This window comes from Zosterops lateralis (assembly GCF_965231275.1).
Source record: "Zosterops lateralis genome assembly, chromosome: 10".
Classification (NCBI taxonomy): Eukaryota; Metazoa; Chordata; class Aves; order Passeriformes; family Zosteropidae; genus Zosterops; species Zosterops lateralis.
The window spans coordinates 17036756-17062293 of record NC_139770.1 but is presented as its reverse complement, the minus strand read 5'-3'; the positions used below and the strand labels follow the sequence as shown (position 1 = coordinate 17062293).

General features: G+C 39.0%; 1 protein-coding gene across 7 annotated transcripts in view; it reads right to left on the bottom strand.

The window, feature by feature from the left end:
- DOCK10 (dedicator of cytokinesis 10) overlaps positions 1-25538 on the bottom strand; it is a gene marked incomplete at its 5' end in the record, with an annotated part of 141963 nt that overhangs the window by 30185 nt on the left and 86240 nt on the right. For all 7 annotated transcript variants that reach the window (XM_083868214.1, XM_083868215.1, XM_083868209.1 and 4 more), the window contains 16 exons: positions 35-131; positions 2465-2548; positions 3612-3758; positions 4160-4231; positions 5293-5406; positions 8463-8532; positions 11274-11392; positions 13406-13498; positions 14045-14131; positions 14795-14916; positions 15069-15192; positions 17061-17153; positions 18003-18068; positions 18648-18835; positions 19938-20017; positions 21282-21404. In XM_083868214.1, the coding sequence (XP_083724340.1) occupies positions 35-131; positions 2465-2548; positions 3612-3758; positions 4160-4231; positions 5293-5406; positions 8463-8532; positions 11274-11392; positions 13406-13498; positions 14045-14131; positions 14795-14916; positions 15069-15192; positions 17061-17153; positions 18003-18068; positions 18648-18835; positions 19938-20017; positions 21282-21404 (1679 nt within the window). The remainder of the gene's footprint in view (positions 1-34; positions 132-2464; positions 2549-3611; positions 3759-4159; positions 4232-5292; positions 5407-8462; positions 8533-11273; positions 11393-13405; positions 13499-14044; positions 14132-14794; positions 14917-15068; positions 15193-17060; positions 17154-18002; positions 18069-18647; positions 18836-19937; positions 20018-21281; positions 21405-25538) is intronic.

The following is a 25538-nucleotide window of genomic DNA, read 5'->3' as shown; positions in this document are numbered from 1 at the left end:
TGTTGTACAGAAATCCTCCTGAGGGGGCCCTTACCAGGAATGTGTGAAGACCGTATGGGGAGGCACAGAGGGATAAAGTGCTCATGGTGACAGACTTCTTGGAGAAAGTCGAATTTGAACTGGTGTAAAGTCTGAAAATCACAACAGGAAATGGTTCAGTTCACATGAGAACAGGGAAAATGGTGAGACAGAGCTCCACTACTACTTATCTCTACCTCAAACTTCACACTCACACCCAACAACAAAACCTTAGAGCTTGCTGTGCCAAGCAGCACAAACAATAAACATGTGGTTTTCACCTCTGTTATTGAAAAAATTTCCCACAGACAAAGAAGCTTTTTGAATTTCTAAACTATGATTTTTCATTGAAGATGTAGTGATAAACCTAAGCTTGAGCCAAACAAAATATTTAAGGTATCCTTAAAGCTACACTGGGTCTTGTGATGACATATACTACAGCATTGAATCATAGTGAAGTAACTTCTCCAGTCACAGAAATTTTGAACCATTTTAAATTTTTTTTAATAAAGTTTCAGCCACACAAGTCACACCCAGAGCTTACTGACAATAGTAAAAACGTCCTCTGTTGATGCCAATGAGTTCGACCTCCAAGGGATTTGGGTAATATATAGTTTTGAGAACATGGACTTTTTTGAGCCCATCAAGTAGGGGATGGTAAGGAATTTTCCCCTAAAATGTTTTATTGCACTGCAGTACCTCTTCAGAAATACAGCACATTAGCTGGACATGCTAATGGGAAATGAAGAAGTGAAGCATCTGAAATGTGTTTCCCAAAAGGAACTGTGACATTTTGAGGGAGCACAGCAATGAACTGATTTCTAATGAGCTATTTCGACTTTTGAATAAATGTTTCTCAAAACTATATTTGAATGTCAAAATATGGAATACCATAAGGGACATTTCTGTGGAACAGAAATTATGTTGCTTCATCCAGAATTACAATAAATTCCAACTGCACTGCTACAGACTGATACGCCCACAAAATATTCAGGCAACAATCTACACTGTTAAATTTTCTGAAAAGACTGGTCAGACTGCAGTATCTTTTTTTTTTTGGTACATAAATAATCCAGTTAAAGAGGCAAAAACTGCACAAAAAGAAATCTGGCAGCACATTTAGAAGACTGACTCTTGCTTATGCATTGGACTGAAATGAAAATGATGCAAGACCTCTCTCTCCTTGAGGTCAGAAATCTCTGATTTTATTTTGTGACAATTGTTTCCAAGTACCACAAAGGCTGCTCCAGCTGCACATCTGCCACAACTCCACCGTGAATCTGCTCCTACACACACTGGCAGATGGATCTGGAGGGATGCTGGCAATGTTCACACAATTACTGCCAAGAAGGTGCTAAGTACTGCTCTGCACACTGATTAATCTCAGGCTTTTCCACTGGCCATTAATTGGCTTTTTAAATCAAACATCTGTTTCTGTGGTAGAATGTATTTAAGGAGGTTTGACGTATAGAAGCAGTTTTCAAATTGCATAATATTATTTGCAGAATTACAGACCTCAGGCTATGACATTAATAACTGAGACACTCCATTCTACAGCTGTTCCAGAGATGAAGTTAAAGACTTGAATTCAGAATGAAGGTGGTTTTAGTAAAAAAGTAAAGCAGACCTGGAGTAATCTCATTCTTTAGCTACAAATGCACATATTACCAGCAAAGAATTATATAAAGTTAATGGACAAAAGCTTTGTGAGCTTTCTGGTGAAAGATGAATCATTCAAAGTGTATATGTTGATTATATTGTGTTACTATACATATTCTCACAAACTCTGGCATGGAAGAGAAAAAGCCTGTGACTCATCCTGATGGATGAAGAGCAAGGGAGTCACGCTGAATAATTCGGGCACCTCTTGTTGTTTGAAATTTATTGTTCAAACCATATCAGTGACTATTGCAGGTATTAGAGAAAAATAAAGGCTGCGTGGAATTTTCCTCACAGCTAGCACAAAATAATTTGGAGCAGATTTGCCTCCTTGCATCATCAATGAGGTAAGAGCATGGCATTCACACAAAGTAAAGATGTTACAGTCTCACTTGAGTTTACACAATGATAATTTTTCATATGCTCTTACTTCATTCTCCTCAAAGAAAATTACTGCCAATTGCTGATATTTATAGATGAGTGTACTTCCAAAGAATTAAAGCTTAAATTCAGTCTTCTGGATTCTTTGGTCTGAGCAGTCTGTGCAGAGTCTGCTCTTGCAGGTCTCACTGAATAGTTGTTTGAACATGGGTATTTACTCCTGGAGAAGAGGGCACATGGATTCAGCCCAGGAGGTTTTAATCCATATTTACTCTAAATGTTTTCACTGACTTGACTTCTGAGCATGGCCAAGTCATGGAATCATAAATGGTTTTAATATAAAAAATATTCTGCTAGTCAGTCACTTTAGAAAAAACAGACACAAACAAATAAATCAGAGCCATACCTTGCTATCTCCAGCTCCAAACATACTTATATAGTTGTTGACCATCCTGAACACAAATCCACGATCCATAAATGTAAAACAGCGCTAAGAAAGGGGAAAAAAAGAATTACTATTTCATAGAAAACAACCAATACATGGCCTCAGCTACCTGGCTGATCACTTTGTGTCACTGTACACTGGAATCATGTGGAGATGGGGTAAGTCTTAGGCAGGTCAAGGAACATCAGGGACTTGGTGATTCTCCCTTGATTTTTACATTTATTTTCAGTAATAATGAATTAATCAAACTTTTTATTTTCACTGTGTCTGCAGGCTAAAGTAATCACTCCAGTGTCCAGTGCACTCAAGAAAGCTTCTCTAAAGGCAGTCACTCCTGTGTGGCAGCACTGCATCCATCACTGCAGGTGGCAGGTGATGGGAGCAGATCTGAGCACCTCCCTCAGTGCCAGGGCAGGGACTGGTGAGGAATCAACTCAGCCACAATGCTCATTGTCAGAGCTGTGTTCTCTCTCTGGGACAAAGTGTGATACTGCATTGCTTTATGATGAGAACACAGGTCTTCCTCACTGGTGGGGCTAAATATTGACGGAATGTGTAAAGGTTTTGAAGGCCTTGTTTCTGCAGTAACTGATGTGTTTTCCTTGCAGAGTCAGCCTACAGGCTGGAGAATGTAATCTTGAATTGTCTCCTTCTCTGCAGTTCCTGAACTCTGCAAAACTAGCAAAGTCTTCTGCTACACACATTCAAACATGATTCCTTGATTAGGAACAATTAATCTCAGTTATTCAGAACTACAGCATTTAAAAAAAGACTATAAGCTCAAGTCTAACTAAAGTCACATTCCTTACCAAATGTTTTACCCTTTTGAATATAATGTAAGAATCTGCAAAACTTGAAAACTTTGACTCTATAAGAGCATAGACAGAAATGAATTAAAATTGCTTTAGAGCAGATTGACATGAAGCTTTTGCATCCTTAAAGATCAAAGGCCATAGAAAATTGAACAATCAGTCACAACTGAACTTGGCAATTGAGCCATCATCCACTCAGAATTGGTTTTACTCCTTTTGACTAGACTGGACTAGGCTGGAGTTTCTATTAAATATGGGGAAATAAGTGCATATGCTGTAATGATAGAACAGCTCACCTTGAGAAATTTGGCAGTGCTGTAGTTTGCATTCCTGGTTTCCTCAAGAGCATCTCTGTACTTCCAAACAACATGGTCTGCTAAAATCATCACAAGTGTGTCCAGCTCAGTTTGAAATGATTCTGGAAACCTCCGAGTTCGAGAAACCTAAGCAGGGAATAGATCACCAACTTAAAAGTGCATGATGTTGCTCATCAAACATTCAGGCCAAGAATAAAGAATAAACCACAGGCCACACAACACAGAAGAAAATATTCCTAGAGTTTCATGGATCCATTCCGAGCACAAATCCCAAACAGAAGAATCTAGTCCATAGGAAAGTGGGCAATATGTCTTCAACCTATTCTCAATCTATCTTTGTACAATCAGGAACAGGTTTGAGCCTAGCAAGTAATATAATGTTTTTGTAGGTCAACCAAATATTTTACCAGGTATCACAGGATTTATTTTATTGGCCAGCCAAATGATAAAGTTCAAGTATATTCAAGTGTATTTGCCAGGATTCTGCATTTTTTATTTTCCCTAAGAGATTTTGTATATAAACTTACCTTTATTTTGTTTGTATCAACCAAGTGCTGAGCCATTGATTTTAAGATGACTGCAAAGAAGAACCAGGAATGCTGTTCAAAAGAAGGCAAAGAGTGAATGAATAATGATTATCTGATAAACACCTTATGATGCATTACCATTCCTTACATGTAATGCACAGTGTTAAACACCATGTGACAAACCAATTTACAAATCTAAGTGCCATGTATTTGAGTAACACTTGATCATGTCCTTAAGAGAGGTGAAACCATCTCGGGCATTTTGTCACTGTGGTTTTTTGCAATGAGGAGCCTCCAAGCACCACTCCTACAAACTTCCCATTCCTACATGGCTTGCTTGCAGGGAACTGGCAGAGAGGTGTGATGCAGAGAACCTCAGAGAATAACCTGCCTTGTGAGCTCCATCAGATGGGTAATTTGGCACAGAATAAAATGGTACTTGAACAGAATGGTTCTTCAAATTCCACTTGAAATAGTGAACAGGCACAATACAGATTAATATCTCAAGACATATGTGAAACAAATACACTCCAAAAGCTTATACATTGAAAAAAAACCCAAACCACCCCACAACAAACCCAACCACAAACACTTTTTTTGTGGCTCAGGATTTCTGCAGGTTTTCTGGTTTTTCAGACTATTTTTTGATAATGGCTCAATAAAGAATATCAGAACTGGTTCATTTTAAACAGGTGAACACATTTTTGCCTCTGGGAAGTCCTGGGCTGGACTGGATAGCTCTTGTACCATGACCCAGAGACTCAGGGACAGACCTTACAATTGTATGAATTTCATACAGATCAATATTTTCCCTGCATCTTCCAAACAAAAAATTAAAACAGACTATCCTAAAAGTAATTGCCTACACCATACTGTGTAAGAATTAGGTCTCAGGTTCTGACTGAGCTGTAATAGACAGGAGGAATTTTGTTATGCAAACCACAGCATCTTGAGAAACACGTTATGCTGTGAACCTGCAGCAGCTCTGCTAAGTCTGACTGTTGAAACACTGCAGGACATGATTTGCACAAAGGTCACACAGGGAAAAAAGGAAGAGGAGAAAGAGATAAGTGATTTTCAGGCAGAAAACCAGCAGTAAAACTACAAACGGGCTAATTCAAGCTATCATTCACCTTCAAAACCTGTTTCACAGTTACTTGTTCATTTGACTTCAGCAGACCAGTCACATTCTTGGACAGCTCCTCATGGACAGTTCTTTCATCAAATGATTTGGTCCTGAACACGTACTGAAGAAGAAAGAAAAAAGGAAAATTTTCAAAATGTGCAATAAAACAAATACAAAAAGCCTCAGTAGGAGATGATAAATTATTTGTACACCACTAACAGCTGACAATCTTTGTTGCCAAAAGATCTTGACTGAACAATCTTCACATAAAGTTTAAGTTCCAGTAATGGCACAACACTGCTCCCCTACACAACCTCAGTTTTAAATACAGATTCCTGTTGATTTCAGTTTAACATGAATCAAGAGGAAATTCTGCTTAAAATCAGTGCTATGATCTACTTTTCAGTAGCTGATAGGATCCTGCCATCTCCAAACTGCCTTTCAAGCCATTTCACCTGGGAAGAAAACAAAAAGCAAGCCGAGGAAGTGTGGAGGGTTTTCCACCCACCTAGTCCAGGTCACCTTTCACCTGCTCCTCCCTTCCAGTGGCAACAGCTACTCAGAGTTGGTAACAACTCTTCATCCTGAAAGGTGTAGAGCACCCACTGCAGCTGCACCCCTGGTACAAACTGAGCCCTCAGGGGAGGAATTTCCCTACCAAGTTGCTAGGAACTCATAAACCTACCATGAGTATTCTACAATTTAAGCTATTAATTTGGTACCACTGCACCTTCCCTAAAGCAAGAGCCCTGACAGGGCATCAGTTGGGATCAAAAACCTTTTTAAAACAATCAGGTTGGCAAAAGAAACAAATATCTCTTGAAAACATGTTGTTAATATTCAGCTTTGTTTCCACAGCAGATGCCATAAGCTTCTCCCTGTGCAATTCGGCACTTCTGGGTCCAGTTATTTAAGTCAGTGTAATTTCATATTATTGCTGCATTGTGAGTCACAATTCTCAACTTACTTATTCCCTAAACAGCATTTCTGAAGTAGGTATTTGTTTCCTTACAGCTGGAAAACAAGGAGATTACCAGTTATTGGGTTTTGACTGCAGCTGGAAATGAGAAAACAGACCAAATGGACTTATGGTGTGACTTAATTATCACCTGTAGTTTCAGTGATTATTAGCTGGTCACGTAGTAGATATTTACTGCAATTTTGAAAAATGGTTGACTAGAAGAGGTTTAATACCCATTTAATTACCTACATTTACATGTTACATAGGTTATTTATTTTGGAGCCTGAAGAGCTCTGCTGGACCTCAGCAGAATTCTTCTATGCTTAAATTGGGGTACTTGAGACTAAAATGGAACTACTCAGAGGCTGAGGTGCATGACCTGTAAACATTTACATTCATAAAGTAAGAAAGTAAATCCATGCCATGCAAATATCAATCAACAGTTGTCAACACTGAAATTAAAATGATTTTCTATTTAGCAGCCTGGCTCTTGTCATGTTTTCATATTTCTACCATGCAAAAAACACAGGCTAAAGTCTCCAGTTTATCAGGAAAGTATTTGCTTTCACTTTATTCCTAAGGTGAAACACCTCCCTCATGTTTATGTCACAAGTACTACTCATCATGCACAAATGAAATATACTTTATAAGAGCCACTTGTTGCACAGTGAAGCAGGATGCTATTACAGACAGCACTCCACACATTGTTTGTCTCTCATATTTTCTTTCCATAACTATGGGGGATCTCTCATTGCTATCATGATCTCCATTAGTTCTGTCATCCCTGACCAGAGCAAGGTAGGAAACAAAGTAATGGCAATATTTCCTTCAACTCTTTGAATACTCTTCAGTTCTCCCCTATTCTGCTCTTTGCAATACATAGATAAGTCAGCAAACATAACACTCAAAGGTATTACAACTTTCTCACTACTAATTCATCAAGCATGACTAGAACAAAATTCACCATCCCTCTCCACTGCAATTAAAAGAGAGGGAAAATAACAAAGCTAAGGGAATAATAGGGGTAAATCCTTAATGGGGTTCACTTGTCTAAAGATTTTTCTGTCCATGCCAGTAGCTGCAGTTAATTTGTTTTTTAAGCTTCTCCTTAAAAACACTGCTACATAAAGCTCTTAGCTTATAAAGCTGTTACCCAAGTGTATTGAAGATGAGATAGTTGCTGGCCAACAGCATTATTCTTATTCATTTAATGGACGTCCAGCTGATAGAGATGACAAGGAGATCATCTTTAAAGAGACCATTCCTTGGTTTTTTAAAATAATACTACAGATTTTCCAGAAGCAAACTCCATACACAGTACCTGCCCATATATATTCTAGTCTTCAAAACAATAAAGCATTAAAAAAGCCTGAAGAAATAGGGAAAAGTCACAGAACCTGAATTCCACAGATGAGAAAAGAACTTATGTAGAACAGCACATGCAAAAACAAGGGATCTTGAGACTAAAATAATGATTTTATAATCAAAAGTTAGTTACAAAGCCATAGCTTCCTAAAAGACATGAAGCCTTCTGGCAACCACAAAGAGCACCCAGAAGTACCTCATTCATAAGAATTGCTACTTGTGGATCCTTTTCAAGAACTGAAAGGAAAGAGATTCAAAGGGATCAGCTTATGAGGGCAACTCTGTACCTGTACAACACAGATGGCCAGATATTTTATAGTGATCAATCTCATCACAGTCAAGAGGAGTGCTGCAGACTGCAAGGAGCATCAAATGCCTCTCACTGGTATCTATCTAGTTGAAGTTTCATGATCTTTCATGTTATCTCCCCCTTCCTTTCTCTCAAACTCTGCACAGTGGGAAATTCTCAGTTTATCATCATTTCACAAAGACTGACACTAACCCTTCACTCCTAAAAGCTCAGTGGTAGTACATTTGCACCAGGTTCTGGTTCAAAAATATAAGTTCTAGTTAACAGCTGAATTCACTGCAGCTTCTCCCTCCTGTGTTTGCTCAACTTGGTGCTCTATGGAAAATAAAGCTGCAGCAGCAGAGACCTGAGCAGCTGCTTGTCCTCAACAGAAGAGTTTTAAAGTTTCTTAACCACAGTCTCTCAGTGGCAGAAAGTTATGATGCAAATGCAGAAAAAGCTACAAACAAGTACAACTAAGAGTAAACAGGAAAAAAAACCCACAAAACCACCAAACTCAACCCATCTCCACAAAATATTAACATTCCAACACTGGCCATACCGTCACGTAAGAATTGATGCAGTTGTCCAGTTGTTCTTCATGGCACTTGGCAACAATGTTGGTAAGAACTCTGCAAGGTAAAAGAAGAACAAAAACTGAGCTATTTTGTGTCATAAGGCAGAGAAAGTCTACCTGATACACTGTTCTGTTCTTGTAAGCTCATGTAAAACAGTGCATGAGGGATGTGATCCAAATGATGAATAACGTGCAAAATCTGACTACTGGGAAAAGCCAGTCATTTCTTGGGCTTTCCACTTGCTTGGATTGTGCTGTTATAGATGCATTTGCTTAACAATACACCCTGTGTTAAGGATAATAACTGTACTGTCGCCACAACAAGAGAAAATATTAACTAACTGAACTTTATGTAGGCCTTGGATACTTTGGGATAATAAAAATTAGAATACTTTCATGAAACAGAGAGGCAACAATACTACTTGCTAAACTCTCTCAAGTCTTTGTAATTGTGCAAATCCCCTGATACTTTGCTTATGCTGGCACAGTTCATCAAACACAAGCACGAGCCTGGGCTGCAGCCTGAGCAGTCCCTGTGCAGCTCAGCCTGCTCATGTCCTTGGACTCAGCCCCAGCACTGCACAGAAGGGGGAGGCTGGACAATTGGACAGACCACAGACAAGCTTGGGCATCAGCAACAGGGAAGAAAATTGCCTGGATCACACCTAGATCAAATCACACCAGGTTTTGAGATCTCACTCTTAAAACCTGCGCTCCTACAAACAGCAGGAAACTGAGAATTTAACTATGTGACACTGAGAATTGCAGCAAAGTTTTCTCTTCAGTTTGTACATGGACCATCTTTGAGATCATCCTGTTCCAGAAAACACAAATCTAGGCAAGAAGTCTTCAACTTGACCATGTTCTTTTCTTTTGATTATTAGGAGCTCATTTTTTCTGGATACTTAATATAGAAAAGACTCTGCAATTTTATAATCTTGTTTTTATGTTAAAGAATTCAGGGATAGGCATAGTGACAGTATGACTAAAATAGATTAATGATATGCCTGACTATGGTCCACATACAAGTACTCCTCCTTTTGAATAGCTCAGTGATTTGAGTGGCTTCTGGCAATTCTTATTATTGGATCCAAAAGCTTTTTAAGTTCCTTAAGTATTTTTAATTTATCTCATTTTTTCCTGTTAGTAGGAGAAGTAAAACTTGTAGCAAAACCCAAAACCTAAGAATTAGTTGTGCCCGTTCTGATCTTTTAACCTTCATTCTGATTTGAAACTGAAATGAGTTCTGGCAAAAATGTGACAGAGAAATGATGACATGACTGGGCCCCCAGACAAGTAAATAATGATGAGTATAAAAGGAATAATGTTTTCTCCACAACACATAAGCCAATCCATGCTCTCATTCTGCTGTTGTTGCTTTTAGTAAGTTCAACACAAGCTGCTCCAAGCTATTCAGAACAAAACACAATGTGTATATATAGGACACGTCAATGAGTGACACATACAGAGCAGACATGCATATTCCCCTTGGCATCAGCTCTGCCATCACAAAAGACAAGGCACCACACATGCAAGGAAAACACTGAGAATACTTATTTTTTTCCCTTTTTTTTTTTTTTTTTTTTTTTTTTGGGCCAGGTGTGTGTATAGTTAAAATTTGAAGCATGGAAGAAAATTACATCCTTTCATTTTCCCATCTAATCATTAAAGCTGTATTTTAAACAGCTGCTTCTTCTACAGGGTTTTTCCAGTCAGTTAACTGATGCTGAGGTTCTATCCTGGGACACAATTCATCATTTTCTCTAGACTTAACATCAGTTGATTTGCTGGCCACAAAGGTGTCCCCAACAAAGGTCTGCTGGCCTCTCTCCCTTTAAAAACAGCATGCAGTGATGAAATCACACACACTTATGAGGAAAGGATCTTTTAATCCTAATACCTAGCTGTGGTAAAGCTGGACTTGGCCCTAAAAAATGCCATGATCCTTTGATAAAGCATATTGAAACTCTAGCTTTCCAAGGCTAAGATGGGGAACTCTGTTTCCTTGTTCCTTTAAATTTCCCTAAATAATTGTTCTCCTGGAACGACTTCTGAAGCACAATCTCTGGAAGGAAAGAAAGAATACTGACAGCAGATCAGTCTAACAGAGGACAGCTGTAACTTTTTTCCTACTAGTAGTATTGATAGTCCCCATGTTTAATTGCTGGAGGAAGTACAACAAAAACACCACTATGGCCACAAGTAAATGCAACACAATTTTCTGCCCTCCTGCAGAGACCAACAATGATATTCTCGCCAGTATTTTTTTCCTGCTGCCCTGATTAGCAGCATCAATAAAGACAATTTCATTATGTGAGGAGTGAGAGACTCAGCAAATCATTGCAGTTTGCCTGCTCTCTGGAAAGTGCTTCTATTGCTTTTCAGTTATTGCTGATATATTCTAATTAAAAAATGCCCCTGAACGGTGTGACCTGGTTGTTTTACTCTGCACTGGATGTAGCAAGATGCCAAGCTCCTCCTGTGCTGAACTTGTTTGTTCCTCAGAACCAAACACAACCCAAAGGTGAAACCCAGCTTTGTCAGGAAGCTCTTAGCTGCTCAGGAATGAGACCTTTCCCCAGGATTGTCTCAGGGCAGACAGACATGTCCACTATGGTCAATGATTTCCAGTCAGATGATACCAACACTCTTGGATGTGTTATTTGCCCAGTGCTAAGGGGAAGCAGCATTCTCACCTACTGAAGTCTAAATGTCATAGAGCAGCTATGACTGGATTAACATCTGTTTTTGTGCTCCTAAGTGAGTTCTGTACATCACACAGGAGTTATCAGATACCTGGTCACAGCTGTTGTAACTTCATCATCACTGTTTTGCACCAAAACCCTGAAGAGCTGGTTCAGGACTACAGGAAGAAAATTCATAATCACATGGATCTTCTCAATCCTTAATAAATTCTGTGAAGGAGGTAAGAAAGAAAGTGAGAGACTTTTAATATGAGCAATGAAAGCTGACAGGTGCCATGCAGCTTTGCTGCTTCTGCAGGTAAAATGCAGTTCAGCCACAGGAGGAAAACAGGTCAACTAAGTAAGAACTGGTTCCCCATGAAACTTGTTTTAAATATGATCATCAACACAACTGTAGGTATTGTCCAAATTTCAGAATTCCAATATTTTGTGCTATACTGACTTAAAGGAAAAAAGAAAAAAAAAAAAAAAAAAAAAAAAAAAAAAAAAAAAAAAAAAGAGAGTGAAACCCAAACCAATTTTTATATTTCACTAAGGCTACTATCTAAGGGCAAAAAAAGAAGTCAATAATTTTCAGAATATGCATTTTCTAGTATTTTTAGGAAGACTCTTTTTTAATGCAGAGATCTGATAAACTCAACTCGTTGTGGCTAAAATACTTTTGTTAAAAGCACAGTGGTAAAAATTAGTATTAACATGCTCACCTGACACTTTATTATCTTCTCTAATCAAGAAAGGTTTTGAGCTTTTAATAAAAAACAAACTCCTTTGAATTTCTCCTAGGTTTTAATTTCAAGTATTCCCAAATCATTCCAGAACTTCTAAAAAAGGTACTAACAATTTATAAAGAAAAGCAAAATACCCTGGGGAAGATTACTTAGTCTCTGGTTATATTGCACAGTTGATTCCTTGTTGCATACAACATTGTCTCTGTTTTCTAATAAATTCACTGGAATATTTTTAAAAGATAAACTACAAACAGCACATAAAGAATGGTGCAATTCTGGTGGACAACCAGCTTAATGTCTAGAAAGTTGTAAACCTTTTATGAATTCCTAAACTTTGCCCTCTATGCTCAACGGCTTTCCAAAAATTAATTAAGGACTTCATTCTGTAGAGGTATAACCTCTAAATAACACCGATACTTTGATTTGTGAACACACACCTTAATAATTTCTTTAAATCAAGACAGTATTTGAAAACAAAGCCACTCTCTTCAGTTCTGAAGACAGACCTACATCTGCAAACAAAAGTAGTGGCCACCCTTATGGATTTGTCCAGAGAAGTATCATGATTTATTAGGACTTATTCTTTGCTTATTAAAGAAAAAAATCTCTTCCCAATCAGCTTGTGTCTGATTAAGGTACACTCATAAAGGGAAACATCACCAGTGAAGGAAAGGGTGAAAGCACCTACATGGTGGTAACATCTAAACCCCCAAGCACCTGCTGGATTTTACAGTGTGTTAAAAGGAAATATAATAAATGTCATATGTATGACGTTTCAGTCTGTTCAGAGATGGAACAGAGTCACATCTGCCTTCAGTTTTCTTGCTTATCTCTCTGTTAATGTTCCACAAGCACAGTTCACAGCAAGAACTCTGGATTTCAGCACTCATGAACAGATAAAGAATTAGGGCCTTACATTTACCTGCTGCTCTTTTAATTTGCTTGTCATACTCCTTCCTTCTCACAGTTTTTAACCTCTATTGAACAGAGGCACATTTAATGCAGCTCTTGCTTTATCTTTGCAGATGTTCTTTCTGGTTTCAGAACTTGACAGGCAACAAGCACCCTTGATTTATACACAGCAAATACCCTGAGCAGCCCTTTGAACAGCATCCAGGTTTTTAGAGGAGGTAAGGATAGAAGTTATTTAAGGCAAGAGAGGATTATCAGGAATACTGCAGCTCTACAAGCTACAGCTCCCTTCTCCAGACATTACTGGAGCCACATTCCCTTATCCCCTAAGGGGATCTGAGCTTGGGCACAGGCTGGATTAGCAGAGCTGCTGGGGCAGAGGCAGCCCCAGATGAGAGGGGGTGGGAGGCAGCTGGTGACCAGCAGAGCATCTGTCACAGCAAGTCCATCTGACTGGAGCTGACACAGAGCCTCTGCCTCCTGGTAAACCTGTGCCATGGTTAGAACTCTGCAGTGGGAGATGACCTGAGAGAAAGCCCTAAATACAGCTGTGTACTACAATTTGTATTGCAGGTTACTTTACCTTACAGGAATTAATAAAGTCTGAGGTAGGAGGCTGAGACAGATCCTTTTCCCTTTCCTGGCACTGATGGAAAAAGTTATTCAGGTATGGATCCTAAAATAGGAAATATTCACATTAACATTTATTATACTTGATTAGAATTTAGTGCCAGAAATCAGTTACATCTGTCACCCGTGACACCTGTGAACACACATGGTCCCCACCATCTTATACTGGAGTTACAGAAAGAAAATCAATTTATTAAGCCAAACCCACTGGCCAGCATAGAGTGCTAAATTCCAGGTGCTTTGACAAATCCTTTTTCACTGTGGTGAGTGATTAATTTTTTCCTCACAACATAAGGGGTTTCAAAGGCCAGATACTTTTTTCTTCCTGGTGCTTATAATTTATCTTCTTGCCATTTAAACTGATATTCCACAATTTTTCTATTGGTATAATCTTAAACAATTTTTCTTTTTTCCTTGAATTGTGTATCCTTAAAGTATGTATTCCATCACTGACATCTTGCCCTTCTAAGCCAAAATAATCTTGAAATGTTACAGAAACAAATCCATGTATGATTTTAAAAGCCCTTCCAGACATTCCCTGACACTTTGTGTGTGTAAGCAGGTCACAGAGCTAAGAGCAATGTTGGCTTACCTGAGTATTTACTGTTGATACAACGAAAGTAGAGACTTTGAAAAGTGGTTTCCCACTGTCTACCCATTTTATATCACTGCCAATCTGCTGTTAAAACAAAAACAACAAAAATATTTTCCCACCTATTTACTATTTAGTCAGGTTTGCATCAAATTTTCAGTGCACAGCTTTGCACATGAGTTTGCATGCACTGCAGTGGCTGCTGTGCTTTCACAAACACCACTACTGCAACACAAACCCACTTTTCAGCACAAGACAAATTTTACCATTCAAGGGACCAAATCCTGCCCCACCCTGTCCTCATGACAATAGCAAAACAAACACAAGGAGGCAGAAATAATCCAAGCTGGACTGGATCAGCAGGAAAAGATGATATCACATCACAAAACTGGAGAATGAATCATGACTGTGGATCACATCAGCTGGAGAATGAATGTCATATGGCCTGAGTTTGTGAAAAGAGTTCTTTTTGACCACTCCGATTCACATTTTGAGGAGTTAGAACACTGTAAAATACATAAAATACACTTTTCCCACATTCACCTGTGAATCAGCAACATAGGACACTCAGTTCAGTGCGGCACAATTAGTTCCTATACTCAGTGATATGCAAATGAATATCCTAAACCAGAAACCCTATTTACCATTTCCTCCCCCCTAGCAAATGCAAATAGAGATCTGATCCCCTGAAAAACACCAGCAGATGAATGCTGTGTGCCATCTGAGGAGCATGGAGGTGAGGATGGATACCTTGGTGCTGGCTGGCTCCTGAAGGCTCAGGTAGTTGGGGGGCAGGCTGCTGGCCACCGGCACCTGGTGCTCCTGGGAAGCCAACTGGGCATCTTTCAGCAAAGGGAGCCAGGCAAAGCCCACTGTGCACAAGAACAAATAAATGAGACTCTTTGGAAAAACAAGCTTCTAGAGTTTAAAGGAAGACAATAACATCCAGCCAAAAACTTTGAAAATCCTTATTTGAATGTAAATAATGTATATTTATAATTGAAAGTAATTCTACTACAGGTACCTGGTGTTTCCAGAGCCTCTTTCTTTTTGGCATTAGCTTTTGCATTTATGTCACAGGTGACATGATAAAATGAAAACAGAATGTGGTGTTTCTTATGGAGTTGAGTGGGAAGTTCAATTTTCACCTGAAATGTAAAATGTTACACCTCACTTTAGTTTAAAAATCAATTAAACCAAGCATCAGAGATGGGTTAAATGAGTGACATCTCTCTACACAGAGGTCTAAGTATAGCCTGCCTTTCTTTATTGGGTAATGTTTGCCCCATGGTAAGAAATGCTCTCTTAAGGAAATTGTTTAGGATGATCATCTATCACTTTTACTTAAAACAGCTTTTTTCCGCTTTGTCTTGTGGAGGAATATTTTCATTAAGGATGAAAGAGCATAAGATGAAAGAGGACAGAACTAAAGAGTGGTGGACTCTGCTTAGAAGTGATCACCTGCACTTTAACAGCCATGAATAGCCAGCCCCATGCTCATATTTTCAGGATGACCAAACTAAAACTAAAATTACATCTCTGCTACTGCTTCATCATCATTTCACAGCAAAGACCAAGTAATAAAGGCTGACATGAAAATTAACTTTTATTTATAATTTCTGCTCAGTCTTAAATCCCATATCATGCCATCCATGAAATTCTATATACTGGTTTCCGGGTATTATTAACCTATTGGAAAAAAAATTAAAACTCATCAGAACATGTTACCATAAGAACTAATAAAAATGACCCTTTGCTCTTGTGAGCTGTGATGAAATTTATCCAAGGTAATCCTATGCTAAAGTAAGGGTTAGAAATCATTGATAGATGCTTCCAGTGTTAAATCAGCTTATGGGTAAGTACTTAATACCATAAACACAGATATAAAATGGGCACCCAGAGACAGGGATTGAGACAACTTTCTTCTTAACATCTTATATTCTTTTAAATTCTGCACCTGTTTTACTCGGAACATTTAGGACAGGTGCATACCTCTTCCAGCCAAATTGGCTATTCACAACTGAATTCAGCTCCTCATTCAGATTGAAAGTAATCTCCCCAAACCAAGTGGCTCACTAGCATCACATGAAGGACACTTTCAGACGTGTTAAACCCCAAAACACATCTTGTAAAAGATTAGCAAGGAGTTCAAAATATCTGAAAATGTAATGCTTTAAGTTCCTAAACAGGAACTCCACTTCACATGTAGTTGTACATTATCTGCTGATCTTGTCTCATCAACTTTAGCAAAGTAAATTTTTACTGAAAAATGGAAATTTTACTGACTAGGAGAACAGTTTGGAAAATGCTGGCTATAAACTCTATGCTGTTTGCCAGTCTTATCACTACCCATAAAGCAGCAGTGGAAAATCCAGAAAGGACACTTGACATTCACAAGGCATCAAACACACCAGTCACTGAGAGGGTGAAATTAAGTTCACCTGCAGGAAGCCTGGGGAATCAACACTTGGTGTTGGTGAAACATGAAGAGGCACATGTGAGTAACATTTGGCAAAGGCCACCATTTGAACTACTTTATAGCTGCATCCTCAGGAGCACCAGCTGAAGGACTTGCTGCAGCCACCACACGTCACTGTACATTCTGTTCAGACCACTGCATCAACAAAAATGCCCCAATGCAGATCTTATATGTCAGAACAGGGATTTGTTCTGACACTTGGCTCCACACTTCATCATAATGTTTACTGTTTCCATAAAATTCAGAGATGCAGCTGGACCCTTAATGTAATCCAGACGTGCATTTTAGAGAGCTGCACTGTTCCTAATTAATTCTACAGCATCTTAACTGTACTCAGAACATCTTACAAAAGGAACAACCCACTGAGTTGATTTAAGAAGAGAAAACAAAATGTGAGACTGCATGTCAATCTACACAGCACAGCCCTTCCAGATACACAAGCAATGGCAACAGAAGCATTCTGTACAGATATTTTTCTGTCTCATTGGCAAACATGTGGGATTGGCAGACACTTAATGAAAGAAAAAGCAGACTGACCTCATCATAGAAATCAGGATTCTGGGAATGATGTAGCACAGCAGTGTAGGCTGAGGTTGTAAATAAAGGTCCACCTGGCTTCCCATAAATACACTGATAAAAGTAACATGTTTTCATTACATTGGGAAATTCTGCTGAAGATACTAGTATTGGTATATCTAATATGTATGTACATTTAAAACAATTAGCATGAAAAATTGATCATTACTTTATCAAATATTAAAAGAAATGTTTTAAGTGCTCAAACCTGGATTTTTTAATACACACTTCCAGTAAAAGTCCATTGATTCTGTGAAAATTACCCTATGCTCAATTAAGCAATGCAAACTCCTTAGACTTTTTCCTTGCTGTTATCAATTTCAGAGTTTTCTACAAAAAGCTTTATAAAATCTATTTAACTTTTATGCAGTTCAATACACAATACAGTGCTTTTACTGATTTTCCAATGTTACAAAAGCTATCCCTGTTAACAATCTCTTTTCTGGCAGGGTCCTGTCTGGGCACTCTTGATTACTGAGTAATGGCAGCTTAATTTATTGCTGGGAAAACTAGACTACAACTGGACTATGCAACAGCCCCTGGGCAATAGCAAAGTTTCAAGTCCTTCTAATTTTGTGCCTCACTCTTTTCAGTCAAGTCGCCTGAGCTCAATAAGAAATGCAGGATAAGTGATAAATTCTAGAAAAAGCAAGTTGCACTGTAAAAAATGGCTCTGTTCTCTAATATTATCTCCTTTCCCCTCCACCAGTCAGAAGGCTGGCACTGCAAAATGGAATCACTATGACCAATTGGGATATAACAGAACCACAGTGCAAAATTAGAGGGATGAATGACAACATCCACTCTTGAATGGTTCTGGTTCAGTATCACCCTTATTCCTGGATTTTATAATTAATGTCCTCAGAAAAAGCACCCTCAGAATACTCTCCTCTTGCAGCTCACCTTGAGTGGCTTTGCTCCTTCTTCATCAGAGCTTTTGAACTCAATGCACACTGTTATATTCCGTGCCTGGAGAGACAGGAGCATATTAAAGCTGACATCAGAAATGGGATACCCATAAAAACTCAGGTAAACTACAGAGCTGGAATAAGGCCTTTTCAGAATCCAAGAGACACATGCAGATGGTATATCAATATTTATAAATGCCTGTAAGTTTCAGTGATATCACTAGAAATAAAATTTCCATAAAAAAAGCAAAATGCAAGACTGTGTAGAAGTGACCACGACTTACCTATAGCTTGTCCTTAATTAGTTTCCATCACCATGGAAACACAAGTGGTACCAGGTTTCACTTAAGAACTACAAACATTACCTAGATTAATTTTATCTGCACATGTTATGTCATTATTGATTGTAAAGAAGGTATTACCACATTATCTCTCTTTGAATCACTGTTACAATTTAAAATTAACCCACAGATTTGTTAAAATTCTACCAGTGTTTCTGATTGCAAAAGCTGAAAAAGATGAAGAGCCAACTCAGTGACATCACCATTTTCCTCTCCTTTAGAAGTTCTCTTTGATTCCTAAAGAAGCTCATGCAGGCCACTGCTATCCCATGTTGGCCTGAATCAGCCCCATACTGTACCTTGTTGAAGTGTTTTTGGCTGTCATACTTGAGGTGTTTTGGATAGATGTATATTTGGTTCTTGTACACCCTGTAAGGTCGAGAATATTTTGTTGATTCCTGCACAAACTCCTCAACTTCCACTGTAGGTTGATGCTCCTTTACATTATGGAATGGCTTGATTGGAATAAAGGATGAAGTTACACAGTCTTCAAAAGAAAAGAAAAGAAAAGAGTCTCATCACATATTGTGTTTGCTTTTACTGTCTTACTACTAAGAAAATGTATTACTGAGATGGAACATACAAAATCCTGCCTTGACTTATGAAAAATGACTAATGCTGAGATGCCTTAAATTCACACAGTACCTCAGAAGAGTGGCAATATATCACCCTTAAATGATTTCTCTCACTTGAGTTAAACTGGACAGCACTAGTAACCTCTTTTGACACCCACAGTATTTGGTGAAATTTGATGGTGTAATAGCCTCATTGGTATATGGACAATTTCTACAGAATGTACTGAGGGATGCTGCTTCTAATCAATTTTACAGCTCAACAGCTCATTTAAGTTTTTCTATTATCTAATAACATAATGAATAAAATGAAGAAATGAGCAGTGCAGCACTAGATCAAATATATGATGCAATTGGGATAACTGAAATCAGATCAAGAAACAGAAGATGAAAATAAGCCCTCTGTCACTGAGACTGGGAGAGACAAAAACTGGACAGATAATATTTTCTCTTCCTATACCATTAAAGCAGTGAGGCATTTAACTTCATGGGGAACTCAAGCTGAGAGGGGCCAGCAACTTAGGGATGTCCAGAGCAACCAGAACTATTTCTGGGAAAAGCCATTGGACATTGCCTAGAAATTCCTTCCTCAAATCATAGAATAATCCCCAGGAAAAGTCTACCAATATGTTGTGAGGAAGCTGAAAGAAGCTTGTGATCCCTCATATATACCATGCCAAATTTTACTTCCTTCTAACCTAGTACAAGAGGAAATTGCCAGTTTCAGAATAATGCAGGTGCTCTGCAGCCCAGGCAGGCTGGGGAGAAGTGGCTCCAGGCCAGCTGCAGCAGAGAGGTTCATTCCCTCTCTTTCACAGACACTGAAAACCGGGATGTATCCGGCCAGGTACAAGATGAAATAAAGAGTGGTGTAATTAAATGACAGCAAATCCAAACCACTCCCCTGCAGACACTTCCCTACACAGTGGACACTTTTGTTAGAACTGTCTCAAGGTGCAGTTATGGATGAAAAGGACAATGTCCTGTTTAATTAGGATAATTAAAGTGGAATCATACTTGGATGTTCCAAAGGAACACAATCAACTGCAATGTCCAAACAGCCAGGTATAGTCTGTATTTTGCTAATCTTCTCTGCTCTGCAATGAGATAAATGAAAACATTTTAGAAAATTAGAACAACAGAGATCATAACATCACAGGAATTAATGGAAAATGAAAACCAGACCCTTATTTAAGATACGTTAAACACATTTAACATATACCTATTGGCTATTAAACTCTAATCAAATGTAACAGCAGAAATAAAATATGATTTGGTTTGTGGTTTCTTTTTTTTTTCCTTAGTCTCACTCCTGCCTTGTCTTTGCAAGCAGTATTATTTTGTAAAAAAGGAAAGAAGTGATGAAGCAAAATTTATGAGAATTAACTTACCTACTTTTACTTTCTAAAATCTGAATGAAATACTCCCTAAAAGGAATTCAATGAGCACAGGGATGAGAGGAGTTCACAGCATTGTGGCTTCTGCAAGTGCCATGCTGAAAAGGGACCAAGACATATTCCTTGTGCCTGACCAATTTGAGCAGTGCCAAAACCACGATGCTAAATGTCTTTTGTCTAGGAGATGTTTTAGGGACACAAACACAGCAGTGGTGCCACTAATGAATAGTCAGTAGAGTATCCTGACCAGTAACAGTAAGGTGGCACAAGAAGTTAAGGGCCTAATCCAAGTCCTGTGGCTGACATTCAATACTTCTATGATCTCTTTTTAAATAAATGGAACAGAAGGCATTTAGATTAATTCATTTTTAGGGCCATTTAGTGTAGAAGAGACAAGGAGAAATACACGGTTCAATTCTCCTGTCACTTATCCAGTATAAACACAGACCCTGTTCTAGGATTAACCTGATTTATACCTGGATGGAAACTACCCAGCCAAACCTCTGTTCAGAAATTCACAGGCTGTAAAACACTTGGAGAAGGTTTTTACTTTTGATGCCCATTCTTGAGTTTGTCACAGAGACTCAAACAAAAGCAAGGAATTGGGAAACCCACAAAGAATGATTTTGTATCTCTGTCACTCTTTTTTTCTGTTTTTATTTCCCCTGAGATAATAATGTTGGGTACTTCACCTGCATCTCCCCTGATAAAAGCTGATTTAAGCAATCACTATTTTTAGGTTATAATAACATTCATTTTAATGTGCCAAATGACGTTTCAATTTTCCTGGAAAGTCCAACCTCAAGCACTCTTTGGCAGGTAACAACCTAATGTGAAAAACACTAACGTAATATAATTTAACATGGCCACTTTGGCACACTGTGTTAAATGAAGAAAAAACCCAGCTACAATTATTCTGCATGGCTTTACAAAGCTTCAAAGCAAATTAGAACCTTTTCCTTACCTTCTGTATTCTGCTATTAGTTTAATCAAATCTTCCATGGAAATTTTATTGCTTTCTTGCCTGAATAAGGGTGAGAATCGGGAGTCTCTGTCAACATTTCCCTGATTGTCTTTAAACACTGGCCTATAAAAAAAGAAAAAAGACATATTTATAAACACTCATCGATATATATGTATGTATATATGTATATATATTTGAGCATTTGAAGTTGCCACGTAATCTTTAAACAAGGTTGTGATATGAATTCTTACACAAATTCATGGTTTCTCTGCAGATTTTCACCCAAGAGAGCCCTGCCCAGCTTCATCCTTGCAGGACAAAGGCAATTTCAGTTTATTCCATGTCCATCCCAGTCCTGCAAAGACCTCAGACCTGGTTTGAGTGAGAGCCTCTCACCCATCATGGACATGACTCCTCACTTCAACAAAGAAACTGATTCCTTATTTCAAGGAATCAATTTGAAGAATTCAATGCATCAGTAGGCAGTTTCATCCATAGGTAATTTCATCCAAGAAGTTATTAGCCAAGGAAAATCATTATAATTTTAAATAATGGAAATCGTAGCTAGCTGTTAAAGCTCAACCACCACCTCTTGCCACATAAGGAAACACAAGCTTTTACAGAACCAAGTTAGAGACCTCAATGAATGTTCCTGTGCATTGAATCTGTCCTGTGCCTTCCAGGAGCATGACACCAACTCACTGTGGTTTAACACTCCTTCACAAAACCAGTTTGTGGAGCATCAACTAAATTTTTGATGAACCAGGCTACAAAGTGCCCTATGAACTAGAGAAGAAGGATAACCATCTATAACTGAGAACAATAAATATCAGCTGTTGTGTGCACAGGAAAACATTTCCAGACATTTCCATTCCTGCTCATTGACACTTGCAGGATTTAATTAAGACATTCCAGTGCCCTTTGTATATCCTCAAGGGTCACACACACTGGCTGGACCGGATAATGTAACAGCTATCCAAATTAATGAACCTTGGATTCAACTGTAGTATGAAAAAACATTGCTTAACAAAAGTAAAATGTTCTTGACACTAAGTGCTGTTCTGTGAATCATTTGGCCAATCTTGCTTCCTTAATTTACTTCTCTGTTCCACTGCCAGTGAGAAGAAGAATTGATGCCAGGACAAATTGTTGCCAGATGCAAAATAACAGAGCAAACTTTTGGAAGAGGATCTCAAGAAAAAGTATAAATGCCCTGTATCTTAACTTAATTAACTGAGAGAAGCATCCCTATCACATTTCTTTGCAACTGTTGAGAATGACCAACCCTCTTCTATCAGATTTTTACCTCCAGCTGTTGGAGGGAATAAGGCCCACACCAACACACCGTGTCAAAAAGCTTACTAGGGAGAAACCAGACCTCATTTCTGGCAGCAACCACTCACTCTACAAATCCTACCGAACTGCTGTCTGAAAAAAGAAAGATTTAATAATTATTACAGTATTGGTGACATTATGATATTTCTTGGACTCTGCTTCCTCCTCCAGACTAACAGAGAGGAGCAAAACATTGGGTGAGTGATTTCCTCTGTGCCACTGGGCTCTGCAATGTGCTGCTGAGCAAACCCAGGCTCTGCTGGAAACTATTAACTGAGTGCAGAGCAGGCTCTGACACTGAGCAAAGCCCTGCTCAGTGCAGGGGTGTAGGGGCACTCACTCACCAAGGAGGGCTGTGGATGCAGGTGGAAATAAAGCTGGAAGTGGCTCACTCTGGGTCAGTGATATTGAGCACTGTCTTCCAGGAGGCTCAGGGACACAGCATCATGATCCTCAAGGTATCTTCAATCCCCAAAGATTCCATGATTGCCCACTCCTCCCCTCTGGTTTGGAGTCAGAAGGGCTTTACAAAGTCATCCTGCCTACAATCACTGTTCCAGAGCATCAGTGCTGCTTGCCTATCACACATTCTGCCTCTAGGATTGGTTCAGCAGCATACCCCTGCCTAAATAATGCACCCAGGACAAATTTAAAGGCATGAAACCACTACAAAACAGGGAAGTATTTTTATCTCTCCAGCTTACACACATTTACATAAAGTTCTTACAACCACATGAGTAGTTATATATCCATTGAAAACAAGATAATCCTTCTTAAAAAGGTATGTTTTATGCACTGATCAAACTGAAATGGTGTCTCCATTGCCCAGGTTCATTAAAGCTGAAGAATTGCCAGAGCAGCAAGTATTGAATGTGTTACAGCTGCAGTTAAGTAAGTGCAATCCCATGTTTTGTCACATCCTTGCAGGTGGAACAAGAGTGCTCCTTGTCACAGGGAACATACTGAAGGCACTTGAGAATGACAACTGTCACATCAAAACAAGGAAATGCTTTAAAAACTTCTACAGTCCAGGAGTTCAATATTTGTCTAACACATTAGCAATGTACCTTAGTGCTGGCTACCTATTCATGGAGATAACTGAATAAGAAAAATTTCATCAAACTAAACTTCTGAAGAGATTCTATAGGAGGTAATTTAGGGGAAAGCAAGTTAATAGATTACACTGAAAAAAACTGAAACATCATCTCAGTACTTAAGTGTTTATATGATTCTGCTTTTCTGACATTGTTAGCTGATTGTCCACAATCTTAAAAACTTGTAGAGCACAGAAAACCTACACATTGTTCATCATTTAACTTTGAAAAGGGTTACTTTTGAAGTTGTGGTTTATGATTTGTGGGAAAATTGCTCACCTCAGGGGTTAGACAGTCAGTGGAAGATCTGCAGCTACTGGAAACCTGCAGTCTCAGTGCCTTCAGCTACCTCAACCTGGGGCAGCTGAATTGAATCAGCAGCTGCACAAGGTGCTGAAGGATTCGAATATTGGGCTCTAAAACATGATGCTCATGAGAGTGGAGAAGGTTTGAAGGAGTAAGAGTGTAAAAATTAATCTCTGTGAATAAAGTTTCCCCCCACATCTACAAGATGTAGCTGAGGCAGATATTTGCAAACTTTGGCAGTTCTGGCAGGAATATGAGGCTCTGACACACTGTAATTCTAACACATAGCCTAATTATACCTGAAGAGCACACAGACACCAGATTTCCCAGCAGGAACTCAGGGAAGAACCCTGAGTCATGCTTTTGAGCAATGCTAACAAACTGGTGCCACAGGAGCTAATTAAGAATTTCAGTCATGTGCAATACTCGACTGTCAAGAGCTTGGCTTGCTGAATGCATACGTAAAGATCGCACTGTGGCCATCTGTAACTGCTTTGAGGAGGGAAAATTTCCACACAAAAACAGGAGTGTGGTTAATTCCAGAATGAACTAACTGGAAAACACATTTCCAAACCCAAGGTTTGGCTATTTATCATAGCCAAACCATTTCTTTCCCCCTGTAGCGCGATAGCCTCATGTGGAAACTTCTATTTTCAAGCTGTGAAAACAGAAATAGATTTTATACTTTGCTTTTACCAGAGTCAGACCTGAGCAATGTCAATACACAAGCAGGCATAAATGAGTGTGGAATTTGAATTTTCTCAATGTACCCTAGCTTGACAGGTATTTAGGGGGCTCTCTGCTCACAGGGAGAGCAGCAAAACTTCACTCATGCCTGTGAAGACTTCCCTCAGTCAGAGCAGGCACAGAGCTGCAGGCACAGCTCTGGGCTGAGGCACACACCACAGGATGCACTTGGGCAGCTCAGCTGTGGCACACACAGCCCAGCACTGAGAACCAGAGGAGAGGGGCACAGCCCAAATCCTGCCCCTACCCACTCCTCATCACGAGGCAACAAGGGATTGACACTTGGAGAATCCTATGAAAAGAAAACACATTTCTTTAAAAATGAGAAGAAAACCTTTCTCCATTTAATTTCTGGCAGGATTTGCTCAAGCTGTGAAGAATGTTCTAGACTTCTTTACACCCATGAGTGCCTGGCCAGACCCTGAACCAGTTAAAATCATCAGGCCACACAAAGACAGATACTACAGCAAGGGCTGAGTTGCAGAACTTATCACTGCTGGTATTGCCACAGAGCACAGGCAGGCAGAGTTAATAGGAAGCTCCAGGTCAGTCTGGTGCCAAGCCTGCACCTTCTGCCATTGCACAGTCTGTTGCATGGTAAAAGTCTTTCTATCAATCCATCAATATGATTTTGATGAATGGTCCTTTGGCTACACAGAAGTAGCAAATATTTATGAGTATCCTTGAGCTTGCAATGACAGATCAAAACACATTATCTACCCTTCTCTTGAGCACTCAGCTCTCCTGTTCTTACTGGATATTGACAAAAAAAGTA